Below are 13,378 nucleotides of genomic sequence, written 5' to 3'. Positions count from 1 at the left end.
CATAGGAAGATTCAAAATAGTAATTAGGAGACTATTTCTAGCTGTCAGAGGACAATTCTAGAAGGCATCCTTCAATGGGATAAGAGAGAGCAAAATAATTGCTTTGCTTAAGATGGTAGTTGAAAAATATCTGAACAAGATTGCATGATACAGTTGCCACAAGCAACTGATTTTAGGGACCCAGTACCATGTTCTTATGTTTGTTGGTGGAGCAATTATGGAATGGAATGGAAATGTGTTGTTGGGAAGATCATATAACAGCAAATCTGAAGATGTTTTCTTTGGTTTAATAATGCCAAATTTTGCTGAGTGGACTGTAATAGTCAAATTTAAAATCTGAAATGCTTTGCTTCCAACTTTAATCTTGGCTTTTGTTTTTGCAGGAGATATGCTTGACCTGCTGAAATGGAGAACCCACCCAGACAAAATTGCAGGTTGCCTCTCAAAATTAAAAGAAATCGATGGTTCAGAAATAGTGAAGGTATATACTTTTCTATACTTTTAGATAATATGAGGGAAATAATGTATTTCCATGTCACAGAAATATCTATTTAATAACAAACTGTCTCTTATTCTCTCCCATCAGTTTCTTCAAGATACATTAGACACTTTATTTGGGATTTTAGATGAAAACTCTCAAAAATATGGATCAAAAGTATTTGATTGTTTGGTAAGTTTCATTTTATGATAATGCTTGACACTACTTAAGAACTAAATAAAACAAAAAAAAGGTTTTGTTTTTTTTCTTTTTCTCTCACATTTAGGTTCACATAATAAATTTGCTGCAGGACAGCAAGTTTCACCACTTTAAGCCAGTAATGGACACTTACATTGAAAGTCATTTTGCAGGAGCACTTGCATACAGGTGAAGTCTGTGCTTTTTCTGATTTGAATACTGACATTTATTACTAAACTAAGCAGAATCAATCATTATGTTAAAGAAATGGTGTATCTCTGTTTAAAATAATTCTACTGCATATTACAGCTAGCATTATCCCTGGTTCATTAGAGATCTACTAAGTGGCCTTCAGGAGATGAAAAACTAAATGTAATATTGGACCTGTAGTGATCAGTGAAATCTAATCATATATTTTTTATTTTGTCAGTGTTTCTCATATGACAGCTATTGGTGTGGATTCTATGTGCAAAATTAACCCTTTTCCCACTTTGGTGTTATAATACTTTTTGATGTGCTATTCTAGAGATCTTATAAAAGTACTCAAGTGGCATATTGATCGAGTCACTGAGGTGGAGCTTCATGAGCACATACAGGAAGTCCTAAAGGTAATAAGAATCATTGAAGACAATTGTATATTTGAATGATGTATACATCATGATGTATACTGTATACAGTACCAACAGGTTTAACTTAGGAAATGAAGCAGATTCTACATAAATGATGGAATAGTAGTTCTAATTCTAGGGAGCTGCAGACTTTTTCAGTGCAGGGAGTTTTTTCATTGTTCTCTTTTGTCAGTACATGGATCATTAAATCTTACCACCACTAGGCTCTGGAGTTCTATGTTGCTTACTGTATGAGGCAAAGGATTCAAATATAGATTGCATTGGTGGTGTTAACATCCATCACATAACTGAATCTAAATGGCAGACATGCGTGCTGACTTAATTGTTCATTTCTGACACCAGGGAATTCTACTGAAAGGTGGTGGGTTTGGTTGCTCTTGCTGCTCTGGCTTGTATCATCAACAGCACCCAGCATGCCGTCAGGCAGAGTTATACAACAGAATAATCCCATTTGGGACAGGTGCTACAGGCTGGAAAGAAAATATCAGTGTGGTACCCTTCTGTATTTTAGCATGCTGCTGTGAACTTTGGTGCCTTGCTGATAAGGAAGGGCTGTATTTTTAATTTGCAATCTGATATTTTTTTTTGTAGGTGGGGATGTTGTTTTGTTGTTTGGTTGGTTTGGTGTTTTGGTTTTTTTTGTATTATCTGGTTAAAAAATAGCGTTCCCTGATTTGTAGAGATTATGAAAGGCAAGGGAAGAGCAGCTCTGAGTATGTGCTTTTGAAATGTTGCTAGTATTTCAATAGAAAGATTTGCCAAAATTAAGTGACGTGGTGTCCTGTTTCAGACCCTTGTCTTTATTTGAATTATATAAGCATTGTGTGTGTTCTGTTTAAAGAGGAGTGTCTTAATTTTTATGATTTATCTCTTATTTTGGCATTTATAGGCACAGGAATATATCTTCAAATACATAGTTCAGTCTCGAAGGTTATTCTCTATTGCTACTGGTGGACAAAATGAGGAGGAATTTCGCTGCTGTATTCAAGAGCTTCTTATGTCAGTACGCTTCTTTCTTTCCCAAGAGAGCAAAGGAGCTAGTGCTTTATCCCAACTACAAGTAAGTTTTCAAGTGTGCCTTGCTTTTTGGCATTTTCCATATCCAGTATAAAATATATAGGCCTGTCCAGAAAAGAAGATGTGTTTTTGCTAGAGCAAAGTGGCATTTTCAGCTTTTTATCCTACAGTGTGAAATTTTCATACCAGCGGCTTCTAAATATGCTTGGAATACATAATCCTAAATGCGATATTTCATTTTGAATTATAATAATTATATCGATGATACAAATAAAGTAATTTCTCTGGTTTGGGCATTTTATATCTTAGTCTAACCACATTGAATTTGAGCTATACAAAAGACTACTATCAGGGTTTTCATGCTTACCAGAAAACTTTTAAGTCTTGATGAACTATATAAGCTGATATCTTTATTTCAGTTGAGGTTAATAAAATTGTCTAGTGCTAAAGTGCAGAGGCAAAACACACAGGAGACAGCTCTCTGCATTAAGTGCCAGAGATTTACCAACTCCTATAGCTCATAAATGTACTGTCCTCTTCCCATATTTCTGTAACTGAAAGTGTTTAAGATCCTGTTAAGAATCATTAATTTCTAAGCTCTGTAGAAAACTGTTCTGCCAAGAAAATGGCAAATTAGAGAAAACAGAGTAGAGAGGTAATGCTTCCATCTCCTGTCATGTAAGCAGCTGGAGTGAAAAGACAATAGTAAAATAAAATAAACAGCTACATTTAGGATTATTCTTCAGTATTTTTAACCTTTGTCATCTGTTCTGCCACCACTGTGAAGAAGAGCCCAGGTATAAGTAGCTTTTCTCAATCAGGGAGATTTGGAGAGGAAGAAAATGTCAGTTCTAGCTTCTTTTCTCTGACTTTGTCCTTCTTACTTTGATGGTGTTTTGTTTTTCTATTTATCCATGAATTTCTAATCCAATTTTAGGATTCTTGAAGTGAACCAAGACTACCAATGCTGTCTCACTCCAAAATAAAAATGTTAATTATTTGAAAAATGGAATATATGGAGGCTTTTATATTACTTATCTTAAAGCAAACTCCAAACAAATATTTTTGATATCATATCAGTTTTTAAAAATTTTGTCGCACACAGAGATAAGTGTGTTTAAAGTGTAAATATTTTTGTTCTTAGTTGAACATTTTACTTTCACTTTGTCCTGGGAAAAAGTAACAGTTTTTAGATAATGCTTAAGGGAAATAGTCACACTTATAAGCCCGTTAATGAATGTGAGGATATTTCTCATGAAAATATGACCATTTTTAAAGCTACTACCTACCCTTGAAATATAAAACCAGGTGTTTTTCTGCAGTTACTTTATTTTCTATAGATATTTAAATTCTATAAATGTCAAAACTATTCTGCAATATCTGACTGTCCATTTTTACCCTGTTCCTCCAGGCTGTGTTTCTCAGCTCATTCCCATCGGTGTACTCTGAACTTTTGAAGCTCTTTGATGTAAGAGAAGTGGCAAATTTGGTTCACGATGCTCTGGGCAGCTTACCAACAGTCATGCATGGGGATGAGTCCCTTCAAGCTGTTAAACTGCAGAGTATTGGGAAAACTGTAGAAAGTCATCTGTACACTAACCCGGGTAAGGTTATCCTAAGCTGCCTACAGATAAGGAACTCAAATTGTGTGCTTGGTACATGGACCAACAGGTGCTGAAGGAAATAGTGTTCCTAAGGAACAGTTCTTGAAGTACTGCTCCATAGAAGCTGCTCATTTACAGGAATGCAGTTATTTTAATTTAGAGGTTTGTTTTTCAGAGGCAGAGTCTTAAAATATAGGTTTTTTTGATCTACTGCTAGAAATATGTCTGTGAAAAAAGTTTACCTTATACTTTTTAAGTAATTATAAGGAAAAAGCTTTGCTAAAATTATTTTCGTCCTTTCTTTTTTTTTCTTTGGGGGCTGTTCATTTGTGGGCAGTTCATCAAACAGGTTTTCACTTATCCATTAAGTCTTATTTGTGTAACTCTTGCTAGTTCTACACTTTTGATCCTCTGTTTCTTAATGTAGTATAAAAATGCTACGCAAATGCAAGTGATGCTTGGTGCACCAACAACATAGTTATTTGCTGTGCAGAAGAAGAACTGCTGAATGGTAATTAGCATGATATTCTTGTTTCCATTCTAAATGAAACTCATAGAATAACTAAGTATTAAATTTGAGATTAAGTAACTTTGAAATAAAATAATTAAAATAGAAGATATTTTAAGAATTATAGTAAGTGTTTATTTACTCACCAATAGCCCTGAGAGCTGTTTGGGTATTGGCTGATGGAATTTAGTAGAAGTGGTAACTCTTGCCATGTAAAGCATTCAAGATAAACACATTGCAATGATGAAAGCCCTGCAAAAACTACCAGGATATGCATAAATACTTTGAGATGCTGAAAAATAAAGGAAGAGTTCTTTGAGCATATTTTTTTTAAATGCTTTCAGTGGTTCTACTTTATAAGTATGAGCTCAAAGAAATGGGTAAGAAGTACTGCATCCTGGATACTTCACTTCATTCTGGCTGGAATAACAGCTTACACTTGTTAAACTCCCACGGTAATTCCTTCCAGAATAGTTAGTTAGCTCTGCCTACAGCTGACTAATCAGACCTTTGGTACACTGACATATTCATGGAGCAATATTAAGAATACTCTAGCTTATGTTTTTCATCTCACCAAGTATTTAGGGACCAGGTAGTGTCATGGCCATTTTCCTCCCATTCTCAGTTAGGTCAGCCTAACCAGACAATCCAAATATATGAATGTAATTAGAGTTACTTAATGCCATGTGACGGACTCCTGGGGACTTTCTTGGGAAGATTGGGAGGGTCTGGAGCACAAGTCCTATGAGGAGCAGCTGAGGGAGCTGGGGTTGTTTAGCTGGGAGTAGAGGAGGCTCAGGGGGGACTTTATCACTCTCTACAACTACCTGAAAGGAGATTGGAGCGAAATGGGGGTCAGTCTCTTCTCCCGGGCAACTAGTGACAGGACGAGGGGGCACAGTCTTAAGCTGCGCCAGGGTAGATTTAGGTTGGACATTAGGAAGTTCTTCACAGGAGTGATTGGGCATTGGAATGGGTTACCCAGGGAGGTGGTGGAGTCACAGTCCCTGGAGGTATTTAAGGAAGTCCTTTTAAAATTCTCTTGGGGAAAATAAATATTGCACTAGACTATGCTAATGTGGAGAGTAAACTGTACATCCTAGTGTGGAGTTGAGGCTGGGTGCTGATAAAATAATTGATTTCTGTCTCCCAGATGAAGATGGTGAATGCTGCAAGCTGCAGTGCTAGCTAACACACTGGAAGTAGATGAAACATAGGAATAACTATTTATTCAAACATCTGAAAATGAGGAGGGTACTTCTTAGATAACATAATCTGTTATCTGGACCTTACTTGGAAACAAGTGAGAGTAGTTCAGCATGTGAGTCTTACACATTCTGTGCTGGAAGGGCCTGAACAACTAACACCTTAGCTCCCAGTGCTGCAAAAAATCAGCTGACACTAAAGCTACTCTTTCACTAAAATTAAGAGATATATTTGATACATTGTTGAAAACAGAAGCATCAGGCATGCAGAGGTTGATTTAAGGTACCCACACACAGATGTTTAGTACCATTTCAGATATATTTGATGCATCTGATCCCTGCCTGCTACTCTGGAGGATGCAGGTTATACATTGTATTTACTGATCATATGTAGATAGGACATTTGTATTGAGGTTTTGGTATAGCTTGCTTTGACCCTTTTTCTATTTCAAAGATTTTAAATTTCAGCTCTTTCTATAGGTAACAGCTACAGAGTTGTTAAAAAGTGTCAATAGTAATTATCTGCCTTGCTCCTGTAAGGAGTTAGTGGATGTTAAAGTCTTACTTCACTTCTGTTTTTCTATATTTACCTCTGCATCTTTGTTGTACAATTCACTGTCTGTCTAAAAAGAAACAGATTACAATTTTCCTGCTTATAAAGATGACCAGTATTTTCTTCCTCTTGGCCTTTCTTCCAGTCTCCTGGTTATTTTGGTCTTTGAACTCATTCCTCTTGATACTTGTAGAATGGTCAAACTGATATCTGTAACCAGAATTTCTACCTTTGTTATTTTCAATACATCAGTAGTCTAGCACTCTTGTTTGTTTTCTTTTTTGCATTAAATATTATTATAGCTTCCTTTGAGAAAGAGTTAAATCTGTTTTGCTGTGAAGAGTTAAGGCCAATAATAGAGAAACATATCTTGAACCATGTCTTTCTTGACATAGTTAAATGGGAATTAGCAGAACACCAGTCTTTTTTGTTCTTCTTTGAGCTTGAAAATTCAATAGTTATGAAAACATGAGATGCGTAAGTAAGGAACATCTAGGTTTTGTCCTCCAAAGGGGGTGAGTTTTCTTAGAATCACCACTGATACTACATACCAATCACCAGAAGAGAGATTACGTTAGTAGGTAAAATCCTAAAAAAAAAGAAACCCACATATTGATAAAACCTGTATCTTAGCCCAGTTATAACCAGTGGTGCAGCTCTTGATCAAATGGAAATTATTCTTACATGGCAAGAAACTTTGTGTTTTTCCCAAAATATGAGGGTTTGGAGCTCTGAAAGAGTAGCTGGGTAGGACTCTTCCTTTTAGTGATGCAAACTGTTCAAAGCAAATAGAAGAGAGGTTTAATTCTATGACCATTTACACCATATAGTTATATCATATGTATATTATGAAAACTATGAAAAATTCTGAGTTGATGCTTGATTTCATATGTAAGGTTTAATGTGTTTATTCTATATATAACTTACTCTTTTTTTTAATTGTTTTCCTTAATTACACTGAATCTGAAAATTAATAGATAAGAAAAGTGATAATTACCTATTTGTTTTCTTTCTGAGATTGACTGCTTCCCTTAATCTGTCTTTGTGAATGAATTCATCTAAAAATTGTATCCTGTATATTACAGGAGAATGTACTTGTTGGAAGCTATAAGTTTCAGTAATCATTCAGCGACAAATATCTGACACAATCAGTAAGAATAATTCAATATCTTTGAACTGCCTTGTGTAAAGTATGTTAGACTTCCCATGGGAATGAAAAAAAAGTCATTAGCAAGGTTGGGAGAAGATGCCATTAACTCATAAAGTGGCTTAATTCTAGAAACTAGGTATTATGCTTTGCCTCTTATTCCATTGTTTTTTCAAAAGACTCAAATCTTCTCAGTAATCACTGCAAGCTAATTGATTGCTATCACAATGCAAAGAGCCTGTAATTATTTAAATTATATTAAATACAAATCCTGAATTCAATGTAGTTAAAATACATTAAACTTTATGAACATAGATTTGGGGGAAAAAAAAGAAAAAGAATAAATTTTTTTCAAAACATAGAAGTTTTACACATTGATCCATACTTCTGTTTTGAAGAACTCCACAATCTTTTTCAGATTAATTAGTTTTACTTAATTTGTCTTCCACAGCAATATACTATTCTTTGGAGTTGTTTGTGCTTCTATACACACCTGTGGGGGGATAAATGGATGTATGTTGAATACAAAAATTCAACCTTTATTAGAACCTCTGTAGTGGAGAGCAGAAATATGGATTATGCTTCTTATCTGTGGCTTATTTTTAAGCCAGGGGAGGACTTTCTGAGCTGTGCCTGTGTTTTCCTTCTGCATTACAGGCAATTTTTTTCTTACAGCTGAAGACAGTTCCTTGCTACAAGTTTTGAAACTGGCTGTTCTGAGAGCAGTGACATGTCCGTAGAGTCACAGAATAGACATATATGTTTGGTTTTGAAATTGCAGTGACGACTGTTTTGTTGGCTTAAGCATTTTCTTCTCCTACCATTCTTTCATCCAAACAAGGGAGCATAAATTGGAAAGGTCCAAGAAAAACTATCAAAACCAAGAGCAACTTCCTTGTTTCTTACTGTTCAAGGAGAATGATGTTTGTTTGAAATGTTCAATTACACTAATTTTTTTTTTCCAAGCAGGCTGAAGTTTTGACCATCTGTTCGGATACAGTAGTTGAAATGAATATCATCTTTCTGAAAGTAATCTTTAAAATACAATAGAGTAAAGAAAGTGATGTATGTCTCTTCAGATGTTTTACCGCTATCTGGAAAATGAGGAGGAAAGTTGTAATGTGTTAAATATTAAATATTAATGTTACACAGGAAAGTCTCAAGGATTGCCCAGAGTCTAAGATTACCCTCTTTCTAATTATACCAAACGTGTATTTGAAAAGCTCTGTGTTGTGATTTTTTTCCTTTTCTTTCTGTATAATATTTGTAAAGGGCAGGTATTAGCATTTTAAACAGTCAGCTAATTTAACTTCCTGCACAGAAGAAAAATTAGGACAGTGACTGATGACTAGGAGTTATTATTATTGTACCATTCCTTGAGCTCATTAATTTTTCTATATCCAGGGGCTGACATTGCAGATGACAATTATTAAGAAAAAGAGTAACCTGAGACAAATGTTGTATACTGTGTTCTCCAAACTTTCTCACCTAGTCCTTGGTTTGCCTCAGAGGTGAATGAGCCAGCTCTCCTCTTCTGTGATACCACTACATCTCTCCACCTAAAGAGATCAAGACAGAGGGGTATTTAGATTCTGGGCTTTTAAGGACTATATCTAAAGCTGTTATATGTGGTGGCCATCTCAGTAACTGGCAGTGTTGCCTCCTATGTATAGTTGCAAGTCATTGTAAGATGCTTTTTACTAATCCATTTGGTCTTGGTAAAGCAAAGTTATGAAGCTTTTGCAAAAACGGGATATTTGAAACAGTTGAATGGGGATGCTTGGTTTTGCCTGAGATGCTTCAGGCTACATCATGTGTAAGAACTGGCTATTTACAAGTCAAGTGTTACTACATGTAGATTCTCTGGTCTTCAAAATGGAATTCATGATGCTGTACTTTTATGTAAGCAGTGCACAGAGTACTGGGCACCTCAGGTAAGGCACCAAATGCTGTGTGGGCTCATCAGGAAGCTGCCTAGAGTTAACCAAGAAAGAACACCTTGGCACAGGGCTGCTCCTAGTTTCTTCTCACCTTCTGGGTTGAGGGATTTGAGTTGTAGCTGCAAGAGAGGACCTGCTGTCCTTAGAAGACTTATGGTCCAAACGATAATGCTTATACCAGTAATGTGTGAAAGAGCTACTATAACTGCTCTGTGATAGCTGTGGGGTTCAGTAGTGATTTAATATTTGCCTGGGAATGGAAGACCAGATTCAGTGCTCTGTAAGCCTGGATTCAGCTTCCTATGGCCTGCCTGCTAGGAAAGTACCCCAACCAGAGAAACACAGGCTGATTTACACAGTGAACCCTTCATCTTGTCTCTCAGTGATGGATTACAGATAGTCGAGAATTCAATACATGTTAGGCTTAACAGAAAGCAGGGAAGAGGAGTCGTCTCCTGTAACCTAGAGGTTGAAGTCTTTTTGATAGGAATGGAGAGTCCTGCTTTATTGCTTCAGCTGAAGGCATTGGCTCTGTTTTTTCATCCAGCAGGAATCAATAAGCAGATTTAGGACTGGGGATCAGAAGGTGGCATTTCCTAACCATGGGTCGGCACATTGGCCATTTCCCTGTCTTGTATTATACAGATGACTAGACAATGAAAACAAGACAATAATAGAACAAAACAAGATTAGTGCTTTATTTCAGTGAGTAAAAGAAGTATTAAACAAAATCTCATAATAAATCTATCTTTTTCTCCCTCATATTAAAAAATAGGGGAAATAGTTGAGGGGAAAAAAAGTGTTTATAGAAAGAGTAATCTACAAACAATGCCTGGTTGGCAAAATTATTTCAAAGGGGTAATTTTCCAGCAAGATAACTCAGTTTTTAGGATATAATTGCAGTAATGAACAAAGAAACTCTGTAGACAAATATATTTATATAATGAAGTATATAATCATCATCATCATTAACACTTCAATAGAGGAAATTATTTAAATACATTTCTATGAAAATATAAATTCTCAGTTATGGAAAAGATCTAAAAAAAACAACAACAAAATGAAAACAGGTAACACCCTTTCCATTTATCAAGTTCTATATAGGTATTTAAAGTGTTATCACAAGTGTAGGTATTAGGGTTCTTCCCATTTAATATTGTCTTTAATTGTAAGAAAAAGAAGCAGGATAAAGTAGCATGTTAATGACATTCTTGCATAATTTTCAGAGAATTCAAGACTGAAAATAGCACCAAAGAGCTGTGTTTAGAAAATGAGATAGTGGAAAAGCAAATCATTTTATGTAGTCACCAGTAGTCTAAATTGCTCATACTCAGTAGGAGTGAGGAATCTGGAAAAGTGAAAATTCTGAATGTACTGCTTCTCTGTAAAATAGAACTCATCTGTAGAATAACATAAGTTCCAGATGAAGTCTGTTGTGACCTGGGCTTGTAAATGGGTCCTGTCACATGGCAGGAATACTAGAGCATAATTTCACATTGTTTTGAATACAAGCGTTACTGTGCTGCTTTTTTTTGCATGACAGTTCAATAAAAGCTAGAAAATTTCTGTTATATATAGTATATTCCACACAGTGGTGTTTTTCTCCATCCATGACTTTCAGCATATTGTTTATTCTTCAGACATTTGCTTTAAGATATTATGATTATGAAGTAAAAGCTTCTACTTATCAAAAATGTTGGTTAAAGCAAGCAAAAGCTTCTGCTCATCAGAAGTACTGTTTTGGACCAAAGGCGCATTTTATGTCTGTATTAAAATTTAGTGATTATATGAGAGGCTCCTACTCATAAAATATTTAATTTTTTCCAGATTCTCGATGCATTCTTCTTCCGGTAGTTTTGCATCATCTCCACATGCATTTACAAGAACAGAAGGACCTTATAATGTGTGCCCGTATCCTTAGCAACATATTTTGCCTCATCAAGAAGAACAGCTCAGTGAGTAAACACCATATCACATCCATTTGAACTTCCTTTTATGGCTCAGTGACTTTTAATGACACAGACTGGACCTTGCCCCAGAGCATTTTAAAGAGTTGTCTCTGTAATGAATCTGCATAAATATGTGATTTTGATTTCTCATGACTCTTTTCTTTCCATGCAAGAGTATTTTAATTGTAGCATGTAGTGTTTTGTCAAGCTTTGACTCTTTTTGAGTGTTGTGCTGTAAGGAAAGAAATGTCCACTTTCTTTTAGGGGCATTTTTCTATTGTGGGCTGTTTAGTCTTGGGGTACACAGGTTCAATATAGGTAAATAGATCAATATGAGTATTGCAAGGGGAAATGCACTTGCTTGTTAGTTGATAAACTTTTTAGCCAATTTTTGATGTTTGTGTTTGCAAATTAATCTGTGAAAGCTCCATATGAGAGCTAGCTTAGACAGATGTATTGCAAATGTGATGATGATGATAGGTTCTGGCAGGCAACAAGATATAAGACAGTTAAAACCAAACATTGCCTGTAGTTAGCGCAGTACACGCATATCAAGGGCAGCATACATCACCTTGTAATGCATTAGTGAGAACTGGTTTAGATTACTCCATCCAATTAAAGTTGCTCCATCAGTGATTTGATATAGGTGTGTCTTGCACCTTTGACACTGTAATAATGTTTTTATTGCAGCTTCTCCTGGATTAGTATAAAACCTCATCACAAGATGAAGTGATAGATGCTAAAGCAGAGCTGTGGTTTTGGATTGAGGCAAAGGCTTATATGTCCGGTCTTAGTTGCAGCAGATCTTCCATTTGGAGTCATTAAGCCAGAGATGTACACATTAACAAGTGGATGTCTACATAGAACTCTCCAATGTTCAGAATATGCAGCTAATAATTTTAGTGGTCTTTGAGTCATTGGGAGTATGAACAATTTGGTGAATTTGACATGATTTTTGTGGATTGGTTCAGAACTTCATTCCTTCCATGGTACTCAAGATAGTTTAGAGGTTGAGGGAACAAGAGAATTTGCAGTAAGGCAGGTTTGAAAATTATGGTTGTTGGCCATTCCAGTAGTAGTTTGTGCATGGATCCTCACAGTTAATACAGTTCCTAAATATGCTGTATACTGTCTGCTTTCATAAGTAACCAAGTTAGCAGTTGTTTGATGCTAGATGAAGTGACAAAGAACATGAAGGTGACACTAGATTCAACTTAAGTCAGAATTTTGAGGTTTTTTACAAATCATGTGCTTTTGGTGTCTAGGAAGCAAAATAAAACAAACAAACAAAAAACCAAAACCAAACAACAACACCTCCCAAAAAATCCAAATCACTCCTATGCATTATTCAGCAAAGTTGAACAATTTGTTTGACAGCTAAGTTTTAGTTTAGTTGTATGCATTTGATTATGAAGTGTTTGTTTCTGTAAAGAAGTGTCATCTTAAATTGTGGATAAAATCACTTCAATTAAGATGGTGGTGTCTGTTGCAGTGGAGACACAAAACAGTGTTGAAACAGGGAAAACATATGTCCATCTGAATTAAAAAGGAGAAGTAACTACGACTTGACTTTATCAAGTATTTTCATGCATGTAACTAAGGTCTCTTTCAGCAGTGAACACTTTGGTTTCTTTGTATTGATGTTGTGTACAACAATTGATGTTGTGTTGTAGGCTTACATAAATGACTAATTTGTTTGTGCTACTCAGTTGATGAGAAGTCATGTTGCTGGTCCTTACTGATGAAGCAGGTCTTGAAGGTTGAGTACCATCTGCTTGTTTCTGGTTTCAAAGTGTGAAAATAGAATTCTGCTTTTTGGAATTTAAACCTTTCTTGGCAATTTCCCCAGAAAATATATGAGTGTTACCTATAAAAATCTTGCCCGAAAAGTTCTTATTTACTGCTTTCTTCTAAACGTCAATTAAAAAAAGAGACATGCCAATTTGATGAATGTTTACATATTCAAAGTTATCCCCATAACTATCCTCTGTATTTAAGTACAATGTAATTAATTGAAAACTGTTCGGAAAAATCAATAGAATTAAACAATATCTGAATTAGAGAATAGTTCTTGTCTCTTGAATGTATCATTCATAATAAAACTACATCAAAGGAAATGTGTCTGTGGTCATCTTTCTATTTTAAAATCT

General features: G+C 35.4%; 1 protein-coding gene across 1 annotated transcript in view; it reads left to right on the top strand.

Annotated features, from left to right (window-relative positions):
• The window catches only part of DOCK4 (dedicator of cytokinesis 4), a 154,063-nt gene that overhangs the window by 73,835 nt on the left and 66,850 nt on the right, over positions 1-13,378 (top strand). The window contains exons 18-24 of the mRNA XM_018080173.2: positions 384-481; positions 587-670; positions 765-865; positions 1,203-1,284; positions 2,195-2,365; positions 3,734-3,926; positions 11,107-11,234. Of these exons, the coding sequence (XP_017935662.2) occupies positions 384-481; positions 587-670; positions 765-865; positions 1,203-1,284; positions 2,195-2,365; positions 3,734-3,926; positions 11,107-11,234 (857 nt within the window). The remainder of the gene's footprint in view (positions 1-383; positions 482-586; positions 671-764; positions 866-1,202; positions 1,285-2,194; positions 2,366-3,733; positions 3,927-11,106; positions 11,235-13,378) is intronic.

This window comes from Manacus vitellinus, unplaced genomic scaffold, assembly GCF_001715985.3.
Source record: "Manacus vitellinus isolate BGI_N305 unplaced genomic scaffold, ASM171598v3 scaffold_5_pilon, whole genome shotgun sequence".
Lineage (NCBI taxonomy): Eukaryota > Metazoa > Chordata > Aves > Passeriformes > Pipridae > Manacus > Manacus vitellinus.
This window is presented reverse-complemented; position numbering and strand designations above follow the sequence as displayed.